Source organism: Meleagris gallopavo, chromosome 17 (genome assembly GCF_905368555.1).
Source record: "Meleagris gallopavo chromosome 17, MGAL_WU_HG_1.1, whole genome shotgun sequence".
Taxonomy (NCBI): Eukaryota; Metazoa; Chordata; class Aves; order Galliformes; family Phasianidae; genus Meleagris; species Meleagris gallopavo.
The window spans coordinates 136,520-164,107 of NC_139420.1; the positions used below are offsets into that span (position 1 = coordinate 136,520).

The following is a 27,588-nucleotide window of genomic DNA, read 5'->3' on the forward strand; positions in this document are numbered from 1 at the left end:
AGAGGAACCTGGGCAGGCTTCGGAGGTAGGCCTGTGCCAGCATCATGAAGTTTGACAAGGCTGAGTGCAAGGTCCTGCATCTGGGTTGGGGCAATCCCAAGCAGATACAGGTTGGGTGGAGAATGGCTTGGGAACAACCCTGAGGAGGTAGATTTGGGGTTTCAGTTGATGAAAGACTCAACATGAGCTGGAAATGTGTGCTTGCAGCCCAGAAGGCCAACTCTGTTCTGGGTTGCATTAAGAGATGTCTGGCCAGCATGTCAAGGGAGATGATTCTGCTCCTCTTCTCTTCTCTTGTGAGACTCCACCTCTCCAGTTCTGGAGCCGCCAGCACAAGAAGCACATTGAGCTGTTGGAGCAGATCCAGAGGAAGGTCACGAAGATAATCAGAGGGCTGAAACACTTCACCTACGAGGATGTGCTGAGAGAGCTGGTGAGCTCTTCAGCCTGGAGAAGAAAAGGCTCTGAGGAGACTTACAGTGGCTGCCTAGCTCCTGAAAGGGCCCTGCAGGATCCTGAAGGAGAGCTGGGGAGGGACTTCTTATAAGAGCATGCATCAACAAGATGAGGGAAAATAGCTTTAAGCTGGACAAAGGGAGACTTAGGCTAGATACTAGGATGAAATTCTTTCTGTGAGAGTGGTGAGACACTGCAACAGGAGAGTTGAGGATGCCTCCTTCCTGAAGGTGTTCAAGACCAGGCTGGATGGGGCACTGAACAACCCCCATATATTGGAACTAGATGACCATTCTATGATTCATTCTGTGATTTAACATAGACATTTTTCTTGTGGTTGTTGGATATCAGAAAAAAGGTGATATCAATGAATGTTTTCCACCTTAGCTCAAGGCGTAGTATCTAATTTTTAAGTTTAGGTTCTGGAAGGTTTAGGTTAGTTCTGAAAGGGGAAACATTTCCTTCAGGAGCCTGCAGGAGGAGGCTGCCTCAAGAATCTTGTTGAAAAGGCTTTTGGCTCTCTGCCCAGTGTTGTAGATTTCAAAGGTGTTTTCTTGGCCACCTTACGCACACCCAGCTGAAAGGTTCAGGCTTGTAATTGGCAACATATGTTTTCATTTCATAGGTGGTAGGAATGCTTGGTGCTTGAAATGTCATCTAGCAAGTATTAGAAGTATTTTTGCAGAGGCTTTTGATGATAATTTCCTCCTTCTTTCCCAGGCTTCCAGTAGCGCAGGGAATCTTGGTGTGCTTATTCCTGTTATTGCTGTGGTAAGTACCCAGTTGGGTAGTTGAATAATTTTTCTCACTTATATCAAGTATCAGTATGGTTTGATTAACAGCTAGTGAGCTAGTGTACAAGTAAGCATCCAGTATGCAGTAGTATAGTTAATAATTTAACTGTGAATCACAAAATATTGCTAAACATGAATTTAGAGAGATTTGTGGACTAAATAAAACCATGTTATACTCTGTGTAACGTTTGGTGTGCAGTGTAAATAAACAGCACTTACCTATAGAAAAAGTGCCTAGAGAAAAAGCGAAGACCAAAAGTTATAAATAAATCTTAGTTTGGCAGTGTAGGATATTCTGCCTCTTTAAGGGAGGAGAAAAAAAAAAAAGTAGGGGAGGAAGTGTTATCAATTATCCTGTGTATCCTGATACTAGAATTGGCTATCATGCTGATAGCGTTTTAGGATTCTGGTGGCCATTCCAAGCTCGCATCCTCTGTTTATCTGCTTTTTGTTGTATCCAAACATTTTAATTTTTTTTAATGAGGTGTAACTTCTAATCCATCCAAAAATTGTTGTGTGACCTTAATAGACTCCCAACAAAAAGGTTATGTCCAAGCTGGGTTCCCAGGTCAGGAGGACTAGTCAACTAACTGTAGTTTCTACAAAACTTCTAGGTGTAAGAGATCTAAACAATCTTACTGGAAGACAAAAAGCATCAGGTCACTTCCCCCTCTCATGAAGTTGAATTATTCTGTGTTTTTTTTTTTTTTTTTTTTTTTTGCACAGCTAGTGGGATAAAAGAGGAAAATGTCTATTTGTATAGCATGCCTGTTTATAGTTTGCTAATATTCTACATCAGTTAAGGAGAAAAAAAAAAATCATACTTTTCATATTCCGCACTCACACTGTTTACTGAAATTTTTCCAGGAGGGGAGCCCTAAATTAGCACTGATTACGTAGAACCTTCCTCTATCTTTTCCATCAGTTTCCAACATAACCAAATCCTAGATTTGCAGAAATGTATTTATAAATGGCTTGGATTACTATTCAATAGCTGCTTAATTCTTGAATGAAATAGTAGATCTTGTGTTGAGATGTATAATCCAGCGGGGGTAGTATTTTTGACTTATCAGTTAAGCGGATATTAGTGTCATCACTGACTGGAGTGCAAGATCATTCCTTGCATAATGGAGACAAAAGAAAGAAACACTAGTGTTTGTTAAAGACTTAATGTAAAAGTTATGGAAATAGTTTTGTTTCCAATTTTTATTGATGTATTTTTTTTCTGAATAGCCAATGAAAACTGCATTTTTCTTAACTAATGTGACCTTTAAATAGAGCCAGTGCCAGAATCTGTAGTAAGAGTTAATGGTTACTTATGGTTGTTGAAGCAAATATTTGACTTTCTTGCACAATGTATGAAGAGCGTGAGTTTTGAACAGTAGCTGATTTGCCTTTATGCTTGACCTCTTTCCCTTGAATAATTCTGGTTACTTGGGTTGTGAAGACGAAAGGGAAAAATCAGATCCTCCAACTCATTTAGTCTGTGATGCACTGATTATATTTGGGGTGTGAATATTTAGTCTTCTGAATGTAGATAATTCATGTAAACATTTCATCTTTTTATAACTATTTGTGTAGTGAAACTTCAGTACTAAAAATTATGTTCCCAGTATTGACTTTTGAGTAAGCACAGTGTAAGCTAGAAATGGAAAAATCTGGGTTTTCATTTGATGTTAATTTCTTTGGCTATTCTGTTAAAAATGACTTTATGTATGGGGCAAATAATTGCTGACATTTGTAATTATTCATCTACTACAATGTGCAATCAGTAAGTTAGTACTGAAAAACACCTTCTAAGGAGCTGCCTTAGTCCTTAAACTGTTTAAAGGGTTTATGGCTTTTTTTGTAGCTTTTTGTGTAGGAGGGAAATTTAAAATACAAACATACTTAGATTTTATACAATATTTGATATTAGATATAACAAAAAAAATCACTGGTTTGAGAGACATACATTCTAGATGTTAAGACGCAAGGGAAAGTGTGTGACATGGACATGTTCAGAGGGTTTAGTAGTTTGTATGTAAGGTGTAACTTCGTTCTTGGTACCGGGTTGGTAGTAATATTCTACAGAGTGCAGGCAAATCTTCAGTTTTTCAGATGTGAAGCAAGCTGAGCTGGAGAAAAAAAAAAAAAAGGAGCATTTTGCTAGCTGCTCACAATACATAAGGTATTCTAAGTAATTACATGCTTGGCCTAATTCTGAAATTGTCTATACTGTGAGAACTGTGTTGAAACCACCAAAGTCAGGCTGGGGGAAGATAGTGGATCCACTAGGATTTCATTCCACCAGGACATTGTCTCCTCTTTGTTCTGCTGATCCATAAAGCTCGTGGTTGATGGCATGGTCTGCTGAATGTTAAATGATGCAAGCAAAAGCAAGAATACTGGCACCTACTGTTATTAGAGTATGTAAAAGTGTCCAGGAGAGACATAGATTTCTAATGCCAGTCAGGTACTTAGGATTTTCTTTTTCCTATTTATTATGAATATGTTCACCAGCAATAAAACTTAGATCTGACCTTCAGGAATCTAGATAGTCTTCATATTTTATTGATTACATTTTATAAAGTGAAGTAAGTAAAACACAAAGTTACTTTGAGATATTTCTTTATATACTTGTATTGATATGTTGCACTGCAGTCAAATCATCTACTATTGAGTCCATTCACGTAGAACTATTTATAGATACTATATATTTTTTTTATACCAGGGGCTTTTGTATTAACTAATATGACAAGAAAATTGCCTTTTGTGATACTCCTATGATATATTAATGTGTAATTATACAGCCTGTGTATGAAAGCATGTTAGTGTTGCTCTCTGCTCTATGGCTTGGCAGGGTTGACAACTCTACCCATGAACAGAAGGCAACTGGTACGGTGTTCATAGATCAGAAACAAAAAGGGGCGGTCGACAATAAAGCGAATCTGAGTAGAAAGAGGCATGAATCCGACGTTGGTTATTGCTCCAGCTTCTGTGCCTTCCTCATTCACAGTTATTGTGCCTTGATGATTGAACTGTGAAAAATAAAATAAAAAGGGAGGGTCTCAGTATACACAAATGACGTGCTCAAAGCCTTCTCCCTCCCAGCAAAGCTGTGTCCTGGATGTGACTGCCTTGTGATGCTCCTGGTGGTAGATCCTGTGGGGCAGCAATCGTTGGGGCTTGGCTTCTGAATAGCCCTGTCACTGATTGACTGATCAACCACAACACTTTTAGTAAGTTTGACATCTAATTAGACATATTTTTCTTAAAAAAAAAAAAAAAAAAAAAGAAAAATTAGGACATGTAGAGAAACCCACAACCCCCGCTCTATCTTCCGAGAAAGACTATGTAAAACAATATTTTAGATTATTGAACTGTGAATTATTACTATGGTGCTTTCTTTTCAGATGATATTGCTTAATCAGAAAGGAGATGAAGACAAGGAAAGTTATAAATACTCTGTCAATGGAGACTTTTTCTTCTGATACACCACAGTAGTTGCCTTTTTCACTGAACAGTTCTTCTATTCCCATGGATCTCAGAAAACCAATCAAGTTGTAGTTCTTTTCCAGCTTAAATTTAGGCAGGACTACTTCTCTGGTTCTAGTAAAAAGAAAAATGGAAAAAAATTGTTGAGCAGATGCGAATTTGCATAATTTCTTTGCTACGTATTTGTTTTAAAAATAGGGCACAAATAACACAAGAACTTGTACCATGCTTTTATCTTTAGAAATTAGTGTTCTTTATAATTAATTAACATACTGTTAGTTTGTTGACATAACACAATGCTTTGCTTTGGTTGTGTGTAGTATGTAGGGTCTGGGCATTTTGATGTGTGATTGGGTATGCTTGTAGTGAACTGTGAAATTCTCTGGGGTTCTAAGCTGGCGATTTGTTCCTTCTGTATAGATTGTATTAAGCTTAAGCTGAATGCTGTAAGTCAAAATATGTTATCTTCTATGCTGCCTACTTTTCCATGCCAATATGACCAGGAAAGTATTTTAAGACTTTTTGTTAAAGTTATTTTTCAGCAGATACCTGTTTGTCATGCTCTTCTGCCATTTTTCCACCACCTGAGGGGTTATTTGCTTTTCTAGGGCTTTCATGCCAGAGAGCTTGTGTGGGAGTACAATCAGCATACTGATGTTCCCCACAAATGGGAGCTGGATCACTCCGCAGTCCAGTTCAGGGTCTGCAGCAGCTAGGAAGTTCCCTTTAGTCTGCATCATAGGAACCTTTATTGTCTGCTTTTCATTCAGTCGAAAACTTCTCTTGGTTGTCATTTCCACTGGAAACTTATTCTCCCATGTTCCTGGTAATGCAGAAGACAGATAAATAACAAAAAAAGCAAATATTCTTATTTAGAAAAATATTTCCAGGGTAACAATATACATTATACTTTGATTCATGTGAACTTGCTGTAGGTGAATGTTATTTTTAATTAAGCCAGAATGAGAACCAAGTTTTAAAGCAACTTTAAAATGCCTTTATTTCCAGCTTAATATTCATCTGATCTTGATTTTCTGAATTACAGAAGTAAAACACAAATTGGGTGTATGAAAGGATTTCATGTACCCTTTTTTTCCATAAGGAATCTAGAAATTAAAAAATATAAATATATGTAAACCACTTGACAGGGCTTTCACCTAATAGTATGGCTGTATTTTTTTGAGATCTGGTATTTGAATCTAGTACTGAAGTAGACTGCATCAGGCATGTTATTGATGCATCAAGCTATGTAATAGCTGTTTTCATTTTGCATAATACTTCAAAGATACTATGCTGAAGGCATTATCTTGGTTTAATCAGTCCAAGTCAATGAATGTACCATCTTAAAACATTCTGAACAGTTTGGGTGTTTACTAGGTAGTTGTATGATCCATTGTGATTTGATTTTAGCATGCTTGTTGGTTGCCTAATTTATTTGCAAAGAATGCAGTTCAGCACATTTTGCAGCTGAGAAAACATGATTCAAATCCTGGTGGTGAAGCTGCGTGAAGATTTATTTGGTATCCAAAATATTTATTGATAGTGTTTAAAAAGAAAAGAAAAATGAAGATACAAAACCAAAACCAGCCAGACACACAAGATAAACAAAAAAAAAAAAAAGCCAGCACTTCTTAAAGTGGTACTACTTTATTCTCTTTAGAGCTGAAGCTCTGTGAAAAATGTTCTTAATAGGCAGACAAAGATAGAATTTTGTAGTGGAGACAGGGCTACTGGTACTTCCTGTTGAAGTTTTAGATTTTAGGTTGCCATTGGCAAGCAAATATGTGGGGAGTATGACTGAAAATGTGTGGATAGACTACAAACTTTATGTCTACTTCGAAATGTTAGATTAAAGTTAATGATTCTTAGCCCCATAATTTGGCTTTTAAATTGACTGTGTGGTAACAAAAAGCCTTGAGTCTGACTTCCATTCTGATGTTTTCTTGATGTGTTCGGAGCAGTCAAAGGTGATCATCAGGCTGTAGTTATTCTGAAGTGAAGGGAATATATAAAATGAATTATGCTGTTCCCAAACAAATTGCCTCAGTTGTCAGGAGGAAGCACCATCTGCATTTCTTCAGGGAGCAGAATTCACAGGCATGGGACTCAAGCCAGGTAATGACTCCAAGCCATCGTGGGCTGTGGAAGCAGCTCTGTTGTCTCTTACGGGATAAGAGCAATCTATCAGCTCTTCTTAGTAAAAGAGGGGAGCTGAAAACTTTCTCTTGGATTCACATTGGCAAGAGCCAATAGTCTTGGTATAAAGTACTGTTTCTCCAGTAGAAAGCATAGGGTCTGGGTTTAGCAGAAACAGTTGGCACTGTGCTGACTCTTTGACTGTTTAAAGTCCTCCCAGGATGATGTTTTGGATTCCATCTGGGTGATAGAACCAATTGGTTGTCTTCACTAACAGGCTTTTTTCTTGTATTCATGACTAGAATATCAGAGAAGCAATTCTGAACCTGTTAAAATTTTTCAGCCATCAAAAGCTACTGTGGTCTACCATGGCTAAAATAACTGACTTCTTTTCGATAGGAAGAATGGAGAATAGGTCTCAGATGTATGCTGAATACCTACCCAAGATAAAACTTCTTTCTTAACCAAGACTGAATAGCTTCCAATTAATTCTTGATGGATTTTGCGTAAGAGAATCTTAAGACTTCCTGGTATCTGGAGCTATATTGTTGCTCAGTGACTTTTGTACTGAGTCTCTCTGCATACATGAGAATGCTCAAAGGTTTCTTTAGCTTTGAGAAGCTAAACACAGCTTGTCTGCAGTGATACAAACAGTGTAAATGTTGTAATTCAAAAGATGTGGACAAAACGTCGTGTTTCTCAAATAACTATTAAACACACTGGGTACGCAAGAAGCAGAACCTGCTTTTGAAAAGCTATTTTACTTGAAACGGAATTACCAGGAGACTTACTGTAAGATAAAGGAATGACACATCTCAATACAAAATTGATTGGTTTTGGTTTTATGAGTTAGAAATTTACAATCTTCAGTAGCAGATACAGTGGTAACTCAAACTAACTGGACTTCCCAGAGGAAAAAAAAAAAACAAACAAAAAACAGGAGTCTTTTTTATATTGATGGCTCAGGAGTTCCAATGTTAAAGCTATTTAACTTCTATTGGTGACTTTGTTTTTTGAGATAGTGCAAGCACTTAATGATTTCAGAGTACATATTTAAAATATCTTCTGTTTTAAAATATGACCACATCATGAAAAATGATGCATCTGTTTCACATTGTGCAATCCTTTTTTTTTTTTTTTTTTTTTTCTGGGTGGTCTAATGGATAGTAAATCAACACCTTCATTATGGTAAGACATTATCTTCAGATATGTACTTAAGGATACAAATATTTTGATTTTTGGATGGTACTTGGAAATAGGGGATTATTTGGATCATATGCTTATTGAGAGCTCTAGATCTTTTAAAGAGAAAAGCAACATTATTCAAGCAAATAATGCCTTGCAAGCAAGTGAAAAAGGTACATTGTGTAAGGCTGGAGGAACACTGTTGGAAAATCAAATGCTAGGAATGCAGATTGAAGAGAGATCTTGAGTATGTGTTTTCAGGAAGCAGGGACATAATGAGAAAAAGGAAACTCCTTTATAGAAACCAGTATGTTGTACTCAAACTTTGCTATCCATTTGTGGTAATCTCTCTTTCCCTCCTGATGCATTACTTCACTTTTATCTGATTTCATCTTACACAGTCAGTAACTGGTTTTGACTTTTTCCTCAGTTCCTCTTTTGCTTGCACGTCCTGTCTTTTTTTTTCTCATTTAATATTGTTCTTTTTTTTTTTTTATTAGAAAAAAAGTAAAAATAGTGAACTTTCAACTGTAGGCAAATAGCCAGAGTTGAAAATCTTACCAGGGACTCACAACTGAAGTGTAAAGAAATTGAAAATAAGAATTAATATTAAGAGAATATTGTGTGTGTATATATATATTTATTTCTAATTGTTCAGCCTATAGTGAAGCATATAGGAGCTCATAGCAGCAGACAGGCCATGCTGAATTTCTGAAACACTCCAAATAGTGAATGTCTTCTTATTTTAATTTTAGAAGAATGTTTTGATTTTTGTCTATAGCTCTCTGGATAGACTCATTGACAAAAATCACACTCTGATCACTTAAAAATGTACTTTTAGAAGGTCTTTATAATCATTCTTTGAATCCATCGTACTTCAGAAATGTTAAACGTTTTAACTAAAATCAAGCTCTGCAATTTCAGTGAAGTCGATAACCTGAAGTAGGACTGAATCTGACTAGTACTTGCATGTAAAGTACTTCCTGACCACCCAAGACTCATGCTTTTCATACAGAGCCCGTGCTTTCTGAGGCTACTCTGCATTCATGTGTTGATTTTTTTTTTAGTCTCACTTTTAGACTATAAGCATTTGTCTATAACAAGTTCTTACTGTTCTACTACAGTATGCACTAATTTCAGGGCATAAGTAGAATATCGATGTGCTACAAAGACATGCAAACTAAGGGGTTAATAATAGAGACTGAGTGTTCTTGTTGAGAGAATCAGTTGTCTATTTTGAGCTATAGAATCTATTTAAGTTTAGTCTGGGATGACTTACCTTTGAAGTAAAGACAGTTAAGAATCATCATAAGAGTTGTAGGGTTTACATTCACAAGAGCTTCCTTTATTAATCCTTTGGTCAACTTCAGGATGCGTTCGTTGGTTTTGGTTATGAAGTTAGGATCTGAAAAATCAGCTGGTTGGGCATCAGCGAAGTAGTATGTTTTCATGTTGTTTCTGAAATCATTCAAAATAGAAAAGTCCTTACGAATATAAAGATCGTTGACAGACCTCAGAGTATAACCAAAATTGCGCCTGAAAAGCCGATGAGTGAGTTTCCGAAAAAGGTTGTGGACAGTCATGAGCTCATATTTGGTGCTGGCATTAATGAAGTCTTCAAAGCCGAGAACAGATAATACTTCCTGCTGAGTTTGACCCTTCAGACCCAGGGAAATCATAGCCATTGCAGTGGAAATACCAACAGGAGCCATGAGAATATTGTCGGAGGAGTTGGCTTTGTCTGCTACACTCCGATAAAGGTTGAAGCCAAAGTTTGCATTGAGGATATTAAGACGCTGAATTCTGGTTTTGCCTTGGAAAAGTTCCAGAATATTTCCTTGCTGAATTTCAGAAACTATGTGTGGAGCTGCGTCAATAACGTCACTGTAGTCGTCTTCACCCAATATCTTGTCAAGATCTAGATAATCCTCTTCCTCCTCCTCTTCAGGAATCAAGTCATTGGTGATAGTATTTTCTCTGTGGAACTCCAGTGGTAGGTCTGGCATATCATAGGTTCCATTTTCATGTGTATGTGCATCCTTGAGGCTTTCAAAATGGTCACTGAAGTCCTTGATTCCACAAAATGTGGAGGTTATGATGACAACCAAGGCAAGCAAACGAAATAGGAACTTCATTCTGAAAATCTGGAAGACAACAAAGTTGAAAGAAAGAGGGTAATTGAATTTTAATTGTGTGTTCCAGAATTTTAGGTCTTCAGTGGATTCTGTAGACCATGAAGTCTGTAGTTACTTTATTCAACAGTATTTATCTATCTTAAGTAGATAGATAAATCTGTTTTACTCGTATAACCATTTTTGCTTACATAATGTCTCTATCCTGCTGGATAATTGGTTGAACTTCTCCTGCTTAAGTAATAGTTATTGATATATCTCAGTGATAACAAATTCATTGCCTGAAATATACTGATCTCTTTATGTGTAAAATACAGTTGCTTAAAAAGTTGACTAACTGCGTTACTAAAAATACAAGTTAAAGAGAAGTTGAAAGATCTGAGCTGGGTAGGAGGAGGGACTGGGGATCCACTGAAGGAGCTCACCAGAAGACATTTATCTGCACTGCATGCCATTAGTGGGACTGCAGTGTGTAAAGTGCTTAAATGTTCATGCTGGCCTGTTTGTTGTCTTGTGTGTTACTCCATGAGTGTGCTCACGTTTTACAACTGTGGTACAACTATCTGCCTCTTCTGTTTGGATTCTTGGTTCTGTTTCTTATTTAGTTGTATTTAGTTTCAGTTTACTTTTATGCAGCGCTGCACAGTATGTAGTGTTGTCTATTTTCTTCATGATGTGAAGTCCTATAAGTTCCTGCTTGCAACTGTTCTTCCAGTCTTAGTATTATCCTGATGATAGATTCCTAAGTTCACTTACTGTATCTGTGAATATATTTAAGCAGAACCTGATTTTTATTTTTTTTTTTCTCCCCAAAAAAGAGTTTGGTCTCTTGTTTGTCTCTTGAGCAGTGCGCTGCTGCGTTTTTGTTTGTTTTTTTTTGGAGGGAGGGGGGTCATGGTCAAAATCAAGAACTAATTCTAGGTACGTAATTTGAAGTTAATCCATCAGCCTCACTCATCTGACAAGAAGTAGGTCTGAGAGACTTTTCACCATAATTCTGACTTGCAGTAATTACAGTGATCTTAAAAAAAGGTATGAAAAAGTTTAATTTCTTCCTGCCGTAGTCAAAGACCAATGCATGAGCATTCGATAACTCTGTCAGGTGACACTGTAAAATGGGTGTCTGAATGCCAGGGTCTTGATTTTTTTTTTTTTTTTTTTTTTTGACAATTATTCTTTAGAAAGTTATTTGGTGACTTTATAAATAATCAACTTCAATTCATAGCACTTGCTTTGAATAAAGGAAAATAACCACAAAGATTTATAATATAGGAAAAAATGTTGAATATGACGAAAGTAGAATTTTACAAAGAGGTTGATTAAAATGTTTTGCAAATTAGCAAATAGACCAAGGAGCTGTAGAAGTAAAATACATAAATGCACAAATTTGTAAAACATTATTTGCAGCACTTTTCAGGCTCGTAGCAGGACTGAAGTAACTAAGCAAAGACTTAATTTTCTGAACTCTCCCCTGAAAGTAATTAGCTTGAAATCTTAAAACAGGATGATTATCCCATATAAAAAATGAATTGTTTTTACAACGATGAAGGATCACTAGAAGATTTACATTGTGATTAAAGGACTTGAGTCAGGAGTACTCATTTCTTCATAAATTCATCTTTCTTTCTTTCTTTTTTAATTTTCCCCACCTGCAGAAGAGAAAAAGATGATTTTTTTTTCTCTCTCAGCTGAGTCCAAAGTACTCTCTTTGTCCAGTAACTACTGAAAAATATTTTCTGCTTTTGCCATACAATAATTTGCTGTCAATGTTTCCCAACTTAACATTCTCATCTTCACTAAAGATTAATCAATGCTCACCTCCACCTATACAAGCATTCCTCTACTCCGCAATATACATGCATTTGATTCAGATCTACCTAAAATAACAAAGGATGTGAATGAGGCTTACCTTTAAGTCACAGTATGGAAAAGATGTGTTGAACAGCTCAAGTGAGGGGAATGGCAAGTTTTAAATCTGAACTTTGGTGCTAGTTTTTTGTATATCTCCCAAAGTAAACATTTTCTAAACCAAACACTGCTGAACTTACTTCGTCAGCCAAAATCCCTCCCTTGCCTAGTGATCTCTGCTGGATTGCTTTGTTTGTTGTTTGTTGAACTACTTTTATGGCTTTGCAGGTACTTGCTCATGTTTGAGGAAAATCTTTGAGCAAAAATCAGTGTGTATGTAAAATTTCACAGTCAAGCACGCTCGTAAACTTGGCTGAGTAAGACTAGTAGAAACCACGTCACTGCTGTTTTGTGCTGAGATGGGGTTATGCTATTATTTGTATGTCACCTCGAATGTGGTTGAGGCTACTTCTGTCACTGTGCCTCTGGTGCAGACATTTGCTGTCAACTCAGCAGTGCTGTTGACCAGCTAGGGCTCGGGTTAATTTTACTGCAGTATAGGAATTTTTAGTTGTTTTAATGACAGACTGCCTTATGATCTATAAATATGACTCGAATTAGCTTTATGTAAGGTTTTACTGAAGTCCTGTGTTTTCATACCACAATGGAATTATTTTACAGTTAAGAATAAATCTCTTCAGGATAGATTAGATACACTTCTGAAAATGAAGCCTACAGTAATAATATCTGGTCATATTAGATCAAGTTCACAGTTTAGTTAAGCTTTCCTTTATTTTTTTTTTTTTAATGCTTTCTGTGCTGCTAACAATTTTAGGGTAAAAGACTGCTAGGTTTCTATGTAAATTTGTAAGAATTCCACATCGTTTTGTTGTCTGAGAGTATAAACTGCTCCAGTGGTAGCAGCTGTCTGTGAAAAGGCTATCAGACAGCTTGAATAGATGTGCTGAGAATGATGTTCCTTTACTTGCTTGTTTAGATAGTAAATTCTCCAGGACTGATGTCATTATGTGTGTGGGCGAAAACAATAAAAGATCCCCAACTGGAGCCTCAGTGTATTTCCACAAATCCAATAAACAATAGCAACCAGAATTATGTTTGACTAATGTTTTGATTTTGAGTTCCTCTGTGCTAAAACAAAGCTTAAAGGTGCTGTCTTTAGCTCACAGTTTGAAAGACCATGTGGTTTCTTCTTCTCTACAGTTGATGTATGCTAATATAAGGTATTCTTTGGATTACTGTATCAGTATGATGGTATTCTGTGTGAAACCACAGAAATTTAGTTTTAACGTTTTGAATTTGTGCTATTCTAAAAAAATAATTTTCTTCAGTATAACATTAGTAATGCTATATTAGTTTCTTCAGGTGACAAAAGATATTCCCTTTGTAAGTCATAATAGGTGGAAGTACAGAAGTTGATTTATTCATATGGAATTAGATTACGGTAATTGCCACCATTTTCTTATTTTATTTTTTTCTCTGTTAGCTCACTAGACGTTTGCCACCCATCAAAGAAGCCAAGCCCAGATTGCAAAAGCTCTTCCGTGACTTCTGGTTGTATTCAGTGCTCATGGGATTTGCTGTGGAAGGATCAGGTAATGTAAATTTGAAGAGAAAAACATTGCTGCTTGTATTTAAACTTCTGATATGCAGATGAAAACTGTTCTATTTTGCTGTGAGATTCAGCACAGTACAACTTATCCTTGACAGGACTTTTTTTTTTAAGTTAATAGAGCAATTATCTATAGCTTAGGTAACGTTGATCGCCAAGTTCCTGATGTGGAAAATCAAATGTATGGGGTACAAAGGGAAAAGAATTAGAAACTTATGTCTTTTGAAGTTTCATTTGGAATCACTTAAACGTGTGTGTTGTATTTGGAACATGAACCATTGTGTTTGTGTTGAAGAGCATAAAAAATTCATTTAAGGAAGTAGTGTAGAGCTTGATAATGCTGATTAACCTTGGGAGTATTAATACTGTTTTTTCTCCCTTGCTCCACTTTTCATTTTTTGTGTTTCAGGTCTCTGGCCAGAGGAATGGTATGAGGGTGTATGTGAAATTGCTACCAAGTCTCCATTACTCACATTTCCTAGCAAAGAACCACTCAGATCTGTTCTTCAGTACAATTCTGCCATGAAGAATGATACTGTGACTTCTGTAAGAATTTGTTTCTACTATTGCCTCAGTTCTTAATGTCTATCAACTGTTAACTGATTTATTAACCAAGAATTACCATGTATTTCAAAGGCAGAGTATGCATTTAACCTGCTTTCTCTTAGCAAAAATACCTTTTTTACACAGCTCTTTTGACAGCAGTATATAGAAATGTTTTAGATTGTTTTACTGTGTGTTAATATAGTATTTTAGACTGGCAGCTGTAATATTTTGATTAGCTGTAGAAATCAAGTCTTCGTGGAGATGGAAGCCTTTCAATAGTTTGTTTCATCCATTCTATATCAGAATGAGGCAAAACTTGAACTGTAGGGAGGAAAAAAAAAGAAACAGCTTTGGAAGAAAACAACGCATTCATTCTTTCTCCTTGTTCAAAGAAATGCATTTTAGTTGAACGTTCTTTTATTCTCTGGCACGGTACTAGTATACTCTCTCTAGTGTTTGCAGGGTAGATGTTTACGTGAAGGCCATTTATGGTAGCAGTGTATGGTGAATTGATTTCCAGCAGCATATAAGATGTCTCTGGATCCCAAACAATACAGAAGTCTGCATGTGCCTACGTACTTTATTCTGTGACATCATAGCAATGGTTCCACGAAGTTTCGGAAGCTGAACAATATTGGTACTGATTAAAATTACATTACGTTAATTAGAGGAATTGTATTTCTTCATGGTCTAATTGCATGGGAACTAGTAGTTATTTTAGCAAGGATCTTGACTCCAACATTCTATTTAATTCTGTATACTAAGAATCTGACTTGCTGTGTTAGAGCATGTTGGTCCTAGTCTGCATACAGAGGTATTCTGGCATATTATTTGTGAACATTAAAAAGTAAAAAAGACTAACAGCAAAAAGTGAATATTTTCAGAGCACAAACTAATATAGTTCTCCCACTTCACATAACTGCATGTATTCATCTCTAGGCTGAATTAAACGAACTGCGGAGTACCATAATAAATCTCTTGGATCCTCCTCCAGAAGTGTCAGCATTGATCAATAAGTTGGACTTTGCCATGTCTACTTATCTCCTTTCTGTTTACCGTTTGGAGTACATGAGGTATATACATATGTACTTTTCTTCTGATGATTTTTTAATTTTTTTTTATGTTCGAGTCAGATTTGCCAGACACTGTGGCAAATGAGAATCAGTAATTTGAATCAAAATATCTGCACTGAAGATTCTGAGACTTAGAATTCATCTGTACAGAAATCATGGTAGGTAAAAGGATGTGATAATATAGCAGAGCCACAAAAATGAGAGCTCTTCTGTATAGGAATTAACAGAAGATGTACAAAAGGGTTCTTCATGGGAGCATCTTACAAGTATAACGTGTTTCCTGCACAGAGTTAAAGTTCCATCCTTGCATCGTAGGATTAAAATATCTGAAAAATAATCTATTCTGAGAGATTAATGTAGTGTAGATGCTGTGGAAAATGTGTTTTGTTGGTTTTTTTGTAGTGAGTGTTTTTTTGCCTCAATAGTGTGTGTTAGCTTGTACTAATGTGACTTACTGAATTTATGTATTTTATTTCTTTAGACATATATTCATTGCTGCTATGCAAACATTGTGTAGCTGAAAGCTGAGGTGAAAGTCTAGTAGTAAGGAAAGTAGGTAAAAACTTCCCCATCCTATTTTTACTTTGACAATATCTGACAATACATACAGTTTTTATCAAAAACATATTGGCTGTATTTTTAGAAACTTTTTTTTTTGCTAAATGATAGTTCCATTGTACAAATTCAACACAGACAAAACCTATAGAAATATTGAAGATTGTATGTTTTTTAGAATTGTTTGTTTGCAATGCTTTTATAAGTGCATTATCATCAGGTTTCCCATTCCTAAGGTGTGAAAGTTGTTCTCTTGGTGGCAGACTTTTTTTTTTTCCACTAACATTAGGGTCCACTTAGTTGAATGTAGAAACAAATGGAAGAATTGCATTTATTAGAAACTTAAAGTTGCTATGGAATGAATCATTACTATGTTTATGTGGTATGTAGCGTGTTGTTAGAGTATGTAGTTTTGTGTTGAAGATGTTTAAACAAAAACTCTTCCTCTCCTAGGGTACTGCGTTCAACTGATCAAGATCGCTTCCAAGTCATGTTTTGCTATTTTGAGGATAAAGCAATTCAAAAAGACAAATCTGGTAAGTTTACTAAGTTGAGATGCATGGAAGTTATCTACAGGCATGCAAAATTAAACCAAATCCAGCAATTAAAACAAAGAATGAACCTCATTCACAAGATTGCTTGTTGTTTTATCCTGGCCAAATATTCTGTCTTAGTTTTGAAACAGCTTGGTTCAGTGCTGGCTTGATAGACATGAATGCTTTTTAACTGTTGAGCATAAAGAAAACTCAGCTCTTATCAAACTTGTAACTTCTCTCAATTCTTCAGGAATGATGCAGTGTGTGATAGCTGTTGCTGATAAGGTGTTTGAAGCTTTCCTGACAATGATGGCTGATAAAGTAGGTAACACGGCCTCTAACTTTAAAATTAGTGTGGAAGTTCTTATTCATTTTAAGAGAATGTGCTTGACTTTATACTACTTTGGCATGTGTTTTAGCCTAAAACCAAGGAGAATGAAGAAGAGCTGGAGCGACATGCTCAGTTCTTACTGGTGAATTTTAACCACATTCACAAGAGGATCAGGAGAGTTGCAGACAAGTACTTATCTGGTCTGGTAGACAAGTGAGTATAGATTTTACTCTGCTGTTCTTCTCACATTGACTGCTTTGTGAATACTCACACAATTAAGGAAAACAAATGCGGATTTGGTGGCTGATAATTCTGCTGAAACATCACCTTGTAAGATAATAGGCGACAATATTTTTAATCCAGTCTCTTAAACTGTCTCTGCTTAGCATTCCTGTGGGTGGAGCAAAGCGCCCATGAAGTAACTGCAACATCTTTTTTGATGGAATAGCTTTACTTACCTTGCTTTTCAGAGAGCTTTCAAGCATGTATTAAGCCAGCTAGTTGTGAGCCAAGGCAAACTTTGTGATTTCTGTAGAGTATGAGTTTACCTAGCACTCTTTGAGGAGCTCCACTTCTTGATAAAATAATTTTCTTCCAATCCCGTCTTGCTCTAGATTTCCCCACTTGCTGTGGAGCGGAACTGTGCTGAAGACTATGCTTGACATTCTGCAGACATTATCACTGTCTCTTAGTGCGGTAAGTTTCTTTTATAATGGTGTAATGATGTTATTAGGAATACAAGATGCATGTTTTCTTTTATTTTTTTTATTTTTTTTACTTTCATAGAACTGAACGTTTTGCTTTGTTTTGCAGTTATGTGGCATTTCATTGTCCTTGAAAATTGTCAGATACTCAGAAAATCAAATTTAGTAGTAAAGGAAGCAGTATTAACCATTTTGGGTAATTTAACTATCTCATTTTGCATAAAAATTTGTTGATGGCTTGTTTTGTTTTTTTGAATGATAAAGGTTGTCAGCATATACAATTTCCAGTGTGTATCTTTTGTATTTAGTACCTATTACTAATCTGTAATACTTCAATTATTACCTGCTGGTATTTCTAAGGATGGAAATACTTTATTAAGTTTTATTTTCATGCTGAATTTCGAGGAAATTTTTGGAATTCTGGAATTACTTGTACTGAAAACCTTACTGGAATAAAAGCCATCTCTTAGAGCTGTTCAGGTTTACTCTGGGAGCAGTTATTTAGGAAGAGTGATGTCTGTAATATTCAAGTTAAGTGATGATGTATTTTATTTTGAGAACTGATTATTGTTTTTGATTAGGATATTCACAAGGACCAACCATACTATGACATTCCTGATGCTCCGTATAGAATAACTGTCCCTGACACACATGAAGCCAGAGAGGTAGGTGGTACTTGATTTATCAAACAACCAAATAATGCTTGGTTTTCTTTGTCTCAGATGTGAGTTACTCTGAACTACTCTAAAAGGACAGTAATTCTGTGGGTAAAGTTCTCTATTACTATCTGACACATCTTAGTACCCATGTTACTTACTACACCATTAAAGCCAGTGCTTCTTGTTCAGTATCCTGTAATTCATTGTTGTTGCTTTATTATTCTAGAGTATAGTCAAAGACTTTGCTGCACGCTGTGGGATGATTCTGCAAGAGGCAATGAAGTGGGCTCCTTCTGTTACAAAATCTCATCTACAGGTAATGAGCCTGTTCCTCATCTTGATCATTGTAGAACTTCAAAATTAGAATTAAGTTGTGTTGTTTTTTTACTTTCTCGGACTGTTCAAACTTCATTTTAAATTTTGTCTCACTAAAATTTCCCTTATTTTATTGCCAGAGAACAACTAGAATTGTTGCTTTGATCTATAAACTTGAGTATCTTTAACATGACAGGTTTGAAAACAGTTGATCATTCCAGACTTAATTCAGAGATAAAAACTTGTTATAATTCTCTGCCTCCCAAAGATTAGGTAGCTTAAAATACCAGCTGGACTGAAATGAGTAGTTAGGTTGTAAGTCTTATTTCTTGGGAGCATATATATATATTTTTTTCCATTCTTGCTGTTTATCTTTCAATTAAAGAAAAAAACATTACATATGAATCTATGGCAAACTGTAGATGTTAACTAAGCATGGATGTAGTAGATGCTTGCATATGGTAGAGTTGAGTAGAAAGTGGTAAAAACAAACAAAAAAACCCACTATCAACTTAGCAAAAACTTTTTATGATGTATTAATAAATAAAACACTTTATGTAAACAAGAAGTCTCACTACAGTTTAATGGAGTTCTCTTTTTGTTAACCCATTGCTAAGTAGCAGAAGAAGACATGCAGTCCTGATTAGACTAATGTTCTGACTACCCAGAGGTGAAAACAGAATTTCTGGGATGGCTCAAGACTGATCCAAAGCACTTTGTTTCATAGGGCTTTTTGTGAAAACTGATTCTATTTAAAAAGAATCTCAGATTTGAAGTGTTACCTTGTCCACGTAATCATTTTACAGAATGAAACAACTCTTTCTCTTTGCAAATTTAGGATGAGGCTTTTTTTGCTGGGGAGCAGTACCTACAAGAGGTAGACAGTCTACTTGTCCTCACATACATCTGAAATTAAGTTTTCTGCTGTCATACAATGTTAGCCTGTGAGCTGCCTTGTTTTGGAAAGCACAGTAGTTTTCTAACAAATGTTTTTTGATGCATCAGGAATACCTAAACAAACATCAGAACTGGGTATCAGGTTTGTCCCAGCACACAGGACTGGCTATGGCTACAGAAAGTGTTCTTCACTTTGCTGGCTACAACAGACAGAACACCACTTTAGGCGTGAGTATTTGCTTGTTTGTGTAGTTGTCATGTTAATTTTATAACATGAAGTTTAGCCAGATAATGTAGAGCCTCTAAATCGTATTTGACATAACATTTGAAAATTACTCAGATGTCTCATTTCTTTCCACCTGAAGTCAGAGTATCTTCCAGTCACACTATTGTTATGTAAGTTACTAAGAAATAAGCTGGTAACAAGCAAGAAAGTAAAACTGTATGTGTTTCCTCTAAAGAAACATTTAGGGATGGTTTTTGTTAATTTGAAAGTAGAATCTTTGTGTAAGGGCTGAAATGCTTTTTAGAATAGAATGCTCATTTGCTCTAATTCGTTATAGGTACATTCAAAATATGCTTTCATATTGTGTATTTCATTTCATTCAGTTTTATGCAGCTTGTCTTTTTCTTAAACATGTTTGATTCCTGAAGAAATCTGTTTTCTAGCAGCTGCTTTGAAACCGTCCTTATTCTAAGCTTTAGGAGGATTTTCTTTTGCATTCCCTCTTACTGTCATCCTTCTCGGTAATGCTAGTCACTACATGTAGATAGGATAAGCAGTTCCCCCAGGATGCAGGAATGCTGTGACGTAGTTCCCTGAAGAAGGAAAGTTTAAAAAAAACTTAGAATCAAGAGTGTGCTGGAAAAAACTTTAAAACTGCAAAGGAAATAATAGAAAAGGCTTCTTCACACTACTTGTTTTGATTGACTTGTCTACAGGTCAAGAACTGTATGGAAAAAAATAGAAGGATCGAGTGACAGAAAACTGTCAGATTATAGAATTTCATTACCTTTTTCATTCTTTTTTACCTTTCAAAAAGTGCATGTGTGTAAATTTTGAAAAATCTCAAATTGTATATGTGTAACTAATGCACATGTTGCTTGTTTCACGTGTATCCGTTCTGGTACTTCTGTACCTCATAGTCCTGATACTATTCTGATTATAAGCACAAAGGAGACTAAGCTTAAAACGTAGGTAAAGGTGTGAAAGGAAAAAACATAAGTGATTAGATAAGAACAATATAAATAGCTGTATATGATTTGGTCATAGGCAACCCAGCTAACTGAAAGACCTACTTGTGTGAAGAAGGACTATTCCAACTTCATGGCTTCTCTTAATTTGCGTAACCGCTATGCAGGGGAGGTAAGTACACACTTTTATGCAGTGTGTGGAGTGTTCACCAGGTCTGGTGTCAGGCAAGAAGTCACAGTGTCCTAAATTATTCTGTGATTTTATGTTCTTTTAAGCATGGACTCTAAAGTTAAATTCCTTCAAGAAAGAAGAGTATAATTTTCCTAGGTTATTAAGCAGCTCTTTTGCTGTTAATCACAGAATCACAGAATGGCCCGTGTTGGAAGGAACCTTAAGAATCATGAAGCTCCAACCCCCTCCCGCCATAGGCAGAGCCACCAACCTTGACATTTAATACTAGACCAGGCTGCCCAGGGCCCCATCCAGTCTGGCCTTGAACACCTCCAGGGATGAACGAGGCACCAACAACTTCTCTGAGTAGCCTGTTCCAGAACCTCACTACTCTCACAGTAAAGAACTTCCCCCTGACATCCAACCTAAGTCTTCCCTCCCTCAACTTCAAACCATTTCCCCTTGTCCTGCTGTTGTCTACCCTTTCAAAGAGTTGATTCTCCCTCCTGTTCGTAGGCTCCCTTTAGGTACTGAAAGGCTGCAATGAGGTCACCCCTCAGCCTGCTCTTCTCCAGGCTGAACAAACCCAGTTCCCTCAGCCTGTCTTTGTAGGGGACGTGCTCCAGCCTCTCATCATCTTTGTGGCTCTCCTCTGGACCCTCTCCAACAGCTCCCTGTCTTTCTTGCACTGAGGGCTCCAGACCTGGACACAGTACTCCAGAAGGGGCCTCATGAGGGCAAAGTAGAGGGGGACAATCACCTCCCTGTCCCTGCTGGCCACTCCTCTTCTGATGGAGCCCAGGATACCATTTGCTTTCAGAGCTGCATAAGCACACTGCTGGCTCATGTTAAGCTTTTCATCCACCAGGACCCCTTAGGTCCTTCTCTGCAGCGCTGCTCTCAAGGACCACTCCCAGTCTGTATAGATGCCTGGGATTCCTCCAGCCCTAGTGCAGAACCTTGCACTTTGCTGTGTTGAATCTCATTAAGTTCACCTGGGCCCACCTTTCAAGCCTGTTGAGGTCCCTCTGAATGGTATACCCTCCTTCCACTATGTCAACCGCACCACTCAGCTTGGTGTCATCACCAAACTTGCTGAGGGTTCCTCACTCAATTCCATCGTTGATATCACTAATAAAAGATGCTAAAGATCCCCGGTCCCAAGACAGACTACTGGGAGACACCACTCATTACCAGCTTTCATCTGGACACAGAGCCATTGATGACCACGCTTTGTCTGCAGCCTTTGAACCAATTTCTTATCCACCGGTGTTCCACCCATCAAATCCACATCTCTTCAATTTGGACATAAGGATGTGGTGGGGGACCGTGTTGAAGGCCTTGTTCGAGTCCAAGTACATGACATCGGTCGCGTTTTCCTTGTCCACCAATGCCATCGCTCCATCATAGAAGGGCACTTCATCTTGTATGAAATTCTTAAATTACAGGCAAAACTAAGGCAAAATACAAGTAAAAGAGATCTGTTTGTATTGAGTTTCCTTATTCAGCACACGACCAGTACCAAACTAGACTCCTAGAAATATTGTTCTTTGTTTAAAGCCTCATCATATTTTTCAGGTTTCTGGAATGATTCAGTTCTCAAATGCTACAGGACGAACATCTGACCTGAATAAACTGATGGTCAAAGAGCTGAACAATGCTCTTGAATCAGGCCAGACTGAATTCTACACGCAGGCCATGTTTAAGTTGACTGCACTATTAATAAGCAGCAAAGGTAATGAAAACCAAGTGGACTTCTGCGTTTTGGATGTGAATGCCATGTGTAGTAAACACAGAAGGTATCTGCGTTCTAACTCTGTGTGCATCAACTTGAAGTGAAACTGTGTTTGCAGTTATATTAGTTAGGCTTGTATTGGGGAAAATGCTCTTATATTAGAACCTTCTTATTAGCTGTTTTTATGCTGATTATGCTCTTATTTATTCTGCTGCGGAAATCTGAATGTTTGCTTGCAGATTGTGATCCCCAGCTCCTTCATCATCTGTGCTGGGGACCTTTGCAGATGTTCAACGAACATGGTATGGAAACAGCAATTGCTTGCTGGGAGTGGCTGCTTGCTGCCAAGAATGGAATAGAAGTGCCGGTAGGAAGCAGTTTAAGTACTCTGTCCCTGCAAGAGGGAAGGGGAAGAAGAATACATGGAGAGATTCACAGTTGTTGTGAATCCATGTAAAATAAGAATAGTAAATGCATTGTTAATCCCTTTAACCTGCCAGGAAGTTTCTCTTGATGTATTGTTGGGAATCTGAACACCCTCACTATGTGGACTGTGGGAAATGGATGCTTCTTAGCAGCAGGGATGATAAAGCAAATAAAGGCTGTTAGGATCTCAGCTGTACAACTTACTTTGCTGCTTGAGGTACCTGTGCTTCTCATGAATTAGATCCTGAACTACTGCAGTTTATAGAATGATATTTTAAAACAGTCATTAATATCTCTGCTCATCATTTAGTGCCTGTGGTATTTGGCATTATTCCCTTGCATAAAAAATAGGCTTGTAAAAGTTACAATACTGTAGCAGGATGTAGTAACTTTTAGCAGAGAAAGGACAGCACCATGTGCTACTGATAGTTCGGCATCCTCAATGAAATACAGCACTTGTCTGCTGTTGCCCTTGGTATTTCTGTTATTAGCAGAACTTCAGAACAGGAGGAGGTTTTTTTGTTTTTTTTTTTTTAGTTGTGCATCTTGTGGAGAAATATTGTGCTTTCCATACAAGAAGATGCTCTTGAAACAGGAAACGTTATAATCTTGCTTTTGTAGTTCATGCGGGAAATGGCAGGAGCCTGGCAAATGACAGTGGAGCAGAAAGTTGGCCTGTTTTCTGCTGAGCAGAAAGAAGCAGATCCATTAGCAGCCTCAGAGGAAAGCCAGCCAAGGCCTTGTCCGCCAGAAGTCACCCCACATTACATCTGGATAGAGGTGTGTATTTCTGGGATGTCCCCCCTTTTATGATGTTGGAATAGTGCTGTGATTAAGCCATTCTGTACTGTTTGTTCTTGTGATTTGGAAAGACAGTGGAGTCATGATGGTAGTCCCTCTGTCTCAAAGCTCAAAGACGTGCTCTTTTTACAGGAGCGTGATGATTATGAAAGTGTCTGAAACAGAAGAGACTTGTTTGTTTGATTTTTGAGATTGAAAATAAAATTGAAGGATGCATAGCATCTCTGTCTCTTTCTCAGTTTCTGGTGCAGAGATTTGAAATAGCCAAGTACTGCAGTTCTGACCAAATAGAGATCTTCTCCAGCCTGCTCCAGCGATCTCTTTCCTTGAACATTGGAGGGGCAAAGGGCAGTTTGAATCGGCACGTGGCAGCAATTGGACCCCGTTTCAAGTGAGCAGGGTTTCTTTTCCTTGATGGCAGTAGCATGGTTATGAGACAAAATAACTGAATGTTAAATGTTTATTTTGTCATTGGCTTCAAGTGGCAGAAATTCTTCTAAAAGCCTGGAATTATGCAGAGTTGAATCTCTGTTTTCAAAGTAGAAGTATTAACTTTACTTTGAAAGTCTGTTCTGGTGCTTCAGAAAACTTTGAGATAATTTTATATAGTGAATCACTGACATCAGGAATCCTCTGTATCAGTTAGCAATAATTCTGCTCTATCAATCAATTTCTCTTCTTGAAGGCTTCAAGTTTTTATGGTCCAGTCATCACAGCCTTAGGAAGAGCCTAACGATAAAAGAATGTTCTGAGAGTTCTGAAACAGGCACTTTTCAACAAGTTGAATAGAATTGTAGCTATAGTATTGCTTTAAGTATGGTTTGTATGGTGTTGCATTAGTCATTGTTTTGGGAACATCAAGGTTTTCATTCTCTTAACTGTATTAGGTTGCTGACGTTGGGGTTGTCTTTGCTGCATGCTGATGTGGTTCCAAATGCAACTATACGAAATGTTTTGAGAGAGAAGATTTATTCAACTGCCTTTGATTACTTCAGGTACTGTCTAATTTGCTACTACTCGTTGAAAGTGCATGAAAGTAACATTTCCTAACAGTTCAAAGCGCAAGCTGTTTTTCTCTAGCAGTTTAACTTCCTTTCCTTTCTTCATTCTAACAAAGGCTTTTGTTTGTGATTATTTGTTGTTCATAAACCATCTTGATGATTTTTAGATAGAATTTCAATTTTTTTAATATGTGGTTTGTAACACGCCTGAAGATAATACATTATAGTTGTTTTCTTTCTGTTCATTTTTTGGAGTTCATTCAGTGCTCAAAACTGTACCTAGATGTAAGATGTAAAGAACTGCTATTACAGAGCATGTGGCTGAAATACTGTTTTCAGAAATCATTTTGAGAGTACAGCCACACTCAAATTTGATTCCAAGATTTGACATGAACACAGCAAAACATAATGTAGTAATGGGAGTGTCTGACAATGTGAGGAAACCATAATATTAAATCATAATATTAAATTTCAAATGAATCCAAGATGCTGACAGGCTACCACCTTAATTTTCAATTATAATGGAAAACTTCAGGCAGACAGAATGAAGAAATAAGCATAAAATACAGTATAACGTTTGATCTCATCTCTTTTAGACTGTGGTCAAAAGGAGAGGAAAAAAAAATCTTTTTTTTTTTTCTGCTTTTTTTTAAATACATTCAACATTCTTTGTATGATTTTCTTGAGTTGGCCATCGAAGTTCCCTACGCAGGAAGAAAAGAGGCTTCGTGAGGACATCAGCATATTGATCAAGTTTTGGACAGCAATGTTCTCAGACAAAAAGTATCTCACAGCAAGCCAACTTGTGCCACCTGGTGAGATCCTTCATCTGCAGTTTCAAAAGGCCTTTTTTTTTGTTTTGTTTTAATTTGATTATGTTCTATATCAGATCTGTGTTTTGTTGTTAGATAATCAAGACACCAGGAGCAACCTGGACATCAATGTTGGGTCTCGGCAGCAGGCTACCCAAGGATGGATAAATACCTACCCTCTGTCCAGTGGCATGTCAACCATATCTAAAAAATCAGGTATCTTTTTAATTGTAACCAGCTGATTATACCCAATTTTGCAGTATATTTTATATGTTGATGTTGTCTACAGGCAATATTCAACATTAGGCTAGTGTTCTCCTGGCAGGATATTTGATTATTAATGCCATATTGTGGAGGGGTAAAAAAACAACAACAACAACAAACCCAAATTATGCCACTTGGAGCAAGCACCATGAGTAGCTGCATTGCTGACTTTCTGAGGTCATTCAGATGTAAACTTACAATTGTCCTATGGTGATTCAGTTCTTAAATGTAGAAGTTGCCAGATGTGGACAGTTTAAAAATAGACGTTAACATACTGAATAAAAAACACTAAAACGTTTTTAACCTTTATTTGAGGAATGTCTAAGAAGACTAACAGAGGTACGCAGCTGCACAAGTACTACATGAAGCGAAGGACGTTATTGCTCTCATTGCTGGTGAGTTTGTACGGAAGCAGTATGAGTTTTGAAGACTGTTGTTTTTGCATGATGTACTGACTAAAGTACCATGAGAGAGTGAAGTAGAAGCATTCTTACTTCCAGAGAATGTTTTTTTTTTTTTTCCCTTGTTTCCCTCAGGCTACTGAAATTGAACGCTTAATCACGTGGTACAATCCACTCTCCTCCCCTGAATTAGAGTTGGATCAAACTGGGGAGAGCAGTGTGGCAAACTGGAGATCAAAGTATATCAGCCTTAGTGAAAAGCAATGGAAGGATAATGTGAATCTAGCTTGGAGCATCTCTCCTCACCTTGCTGTACAGCTGCCTACCCGGTGAGAAATTTCAAAAGAAAAAGCTGATGTAATTCCTGCTGCCTTTCTTAGAAGTTGAGTGAGTATGGGCACAATAAGCACTGATGGTACTTGCTCCTGCTTACAGCCTCCTTGTGTACTTTCATAGCTGGTTGAGACCTTTCAAATAAAAAGAAGTGGATAACTTAAAAATATATTAACTTGGCTCAATATCTAGCGGAGTCCAATTTCCATCCCTTCCACCCATTTGATGCTAACATGTAGACAGTGTTTTGTTCAGCAGAAATTATGTTCATTTTATTAATAGCGTTTAAACCATTAGCAAGCATAGCATTTAAACAGTTCTAAAAGTATATTTGAATGAAGTGTTCTAACTATATGTTGGCTTGTACTTTAAAAAGTATGCTAGGAGAATTAGCATAGTTGGCTTTGAAAGGGAAAGGAAATTCTTTTCTCCTTACAACAGTGATAGTTTTTGCAAAACAGCGCTAGTTTGTGTGAAGCTTTCTGTAGAATCTCAGACATTATATTTCAACCAATAATTCAATAATGGGCTAAAATGCTAGCCATTAGTACAAAAGCACTGGATGAGGACCAGTTGTTCCTGAACCTGAATCCTCTCTTTAACAGCATATTGTTCCCTCAGTGTGCATTGTTTGATGGTTGGACTATTTGTTTATCAAGCATTTACTTTCCTGTCCTTTGCTGCTTTCATCTTGATGTAAATAGAAGAGGCTTTCAAAGTTTTAACATAAAGTTATTGTATTCTTGATTATATGTAGATTTAAGAACACTGAAGCTATTGGGACAGAAGTAACTCGTCTGGTTCGACTGGACCCAGGAGCTGTTAGCGATGTTCCTGAAGCAATAAAGGTATTAGTGAATACTTATGTACAGGGCCTCAGAATGGCTATTTAGTTCACTTGTACTGGAAACACAGCCTTAGCTGTAGTGTATGAACAGTGTATGTTCTAATGCTAAGCGTATTTCTGTAGGAGAAAATGACAAAACAGCTGTGGAAATAAGATGCTGAGGCAAAAATCACAGGAACAAAAGTAGGTGGCAAGTTAGTGCTTGCTTGCTCCCAGGTGTGCTCTCACTATACACAGAATATCTCAGAGCTCATAAATTGCAGTGCACCTGCTATTTCTGCTCCTTTTAACTAATGTATAGAAAGACCATAGGACCAAGTCATGGTGA

General features: G+C 37.1%; 2 protein-coding genes across 4 annotated transcripts in view; one reads left to right on the forward strand and one right to left on the reverse strand.

Moving 5' to 3' along the window:
• The window catches only part of PI4KA (phosphatidylinositol 4-kinase alpha), a 57,218-nt gene that overhangs the window by 17,909 nt on the left and 11,721 nt on the right, over nucleotides 1–27,588 (forward strand). The window contains exons 19-40 of the mRNA XM_010719953.4: nucleotides 1,177–1,227; nucleotides 13,533–13,641; nucleotides 14,068–14,204; nucleotides 15,144–15,277; nucleotides 16,286–16,368; nucleotides 16,619–16,689; nucleotides 16,788–16,912; nucleotides 17,314–17,395; nucleotides 17,985–18,068; nucleotides 18,289–18,378; nucleotides 19,383–19,502; nucleotides 20,548–20,640; nucleotides 22,219–22,375; nucleotides 22,615–22,742; nucleotides 23,423–23,581; nucleotides 23,842–23,993; nucleotides 24,490–24,597; nucleotides 25,291–25,418; nucleotides 25,512–25,631; nucleotides 25,995–26,074; nucleotides 26,216–26,409; nucleotides 27,171–27,261. Of these exons, the coding sequence (XP_010718255.2) occupies nucleotides 1,177–1,227; nucleotides 13,533–13,641; nucleotides 14,068–14,204; nucleotides 15,144–15,277; nucleotides 16,286–16,368; nucleotides 16,619–16,689; nucleotides 16,788–16,912; nucleotides 17,314–17,395; nucleotides 17,985–18,068; nucleotides 18,289–18,378; nucleotides 19,383–19,502; nucleotides 20,548–20,640; nucleotides 22,219–22,375; nucleotides 22,615–22,742; nucleotides 23,423–23,581; nucleotides 23,842–23,993; nucleotides 24,490–24,597; nucleotides 25,291–25,418; nucleotides 25,512–25,631; nucleotides 25,995–26,074; nucleotides 26,216–26,409; nucleotides 27,171–27,261 (2,496 nt within the window). The remainder of the gene's footprint in view (nucleotides 1–1,176; nucleotides 1,228–13,532; nucleotides 13,642–14,067; nucleotides 14,205–15,143; nucleotides 15,278–16,285; nucleotides 16,369–16,618; nucleotides 16,690–16,787; nucleotides 16,913–17,313; nucleotides 17,396–17,984; nucleotides 18,069–18,288; nucleotides 18,379–19,382; nucleotides 19,503–20,547; nucleotides 20,641–22,218; nucleotides 22,376–22,614; nucleotides 22,743–23,422; nucleotides 23,582–23,841; nucleotides 23,994–24,489; nucleotides 24,598–25,290; nucleotides 25,419–25,511; nucleotides 25,632–25,994; nucleotides 26,075–26,215; nucleotides 26,410–27,170; nucleotides 27,262–27,588) is intronic.
• SERPIND1 (serpin family D member 1) lies at nucleotides 2,439–12,225 on the reverse strand. Of its 3 annotated transcripts, XM_085238630.1 has the most exons (6): nucleotides 12,090–12,225; nucleotides 9,328–10,192; nucleotides 5,277–5,550; nucleotides 4,697–4,841; nucleotides 4,108–4,270; nucleotides 2,439–3,367 (listed from the first exon to the last, which is right to left on the reverse strand). In XM_085238630.1, exons 2-6 carry the CDS (start codon nucleotides 10,181–10,183, stop codon nucleotides 3,339–3,341), a joined length of 1,467 nt encoding a protein of 488 aa, XP_085094756.1. In that variant the 5' UTR covers nucleotides 10,184–10,192; nucleotides 12,090–12,225; the 3' UTR covers nucleotides 2,439–3,338. The 3 variants fall into 3 exon arrangements, with proteins under 3 accessions (XP_085094756.1, XP_003210894.2, XP_010718253.2); XM_003210846.3 differs by lacking the exon at nucleotides 2,439–3,367 and having other exon boundaries at nucleotides 3,774–4,270; XM_010719951.4 differs by lacking the exons at nucleotides 2,439–3,367; nucleotides 12,090–12,225 and adding an exon at nucleotides 11,748–11,826 and having other exon boundaries at nucleotides 3,774–4,270.

What these genes read in the sequence shown, in the direction of transcription:
- SERPIND1 (XM_085238630.1), bottom strand. Translation starts at nt 10,183, where the DNA reads ATGAAGTTCCTATTTCGTTTGCTTGCCTTGGTTGTCATCATAACCTCC. An exon ending in AAAAAGTCTCCATTGACAGA is followed by an intron (nt 4,271 to 4,696) that starts GTATTTATAACT and finishes TATTTTTCACAG; the next exon opens with TTCAATCATCAAGGCACAAT. An exon ending in CAGTTGCCTTCTGTTCATGG is followed by an intron (nt 3,368 to 4,107) that starts GTAGAGTTGTCA and finishes TTTTTTCTCCAG; the next exon opens with CTCAGCTTGCTTCACATCTG.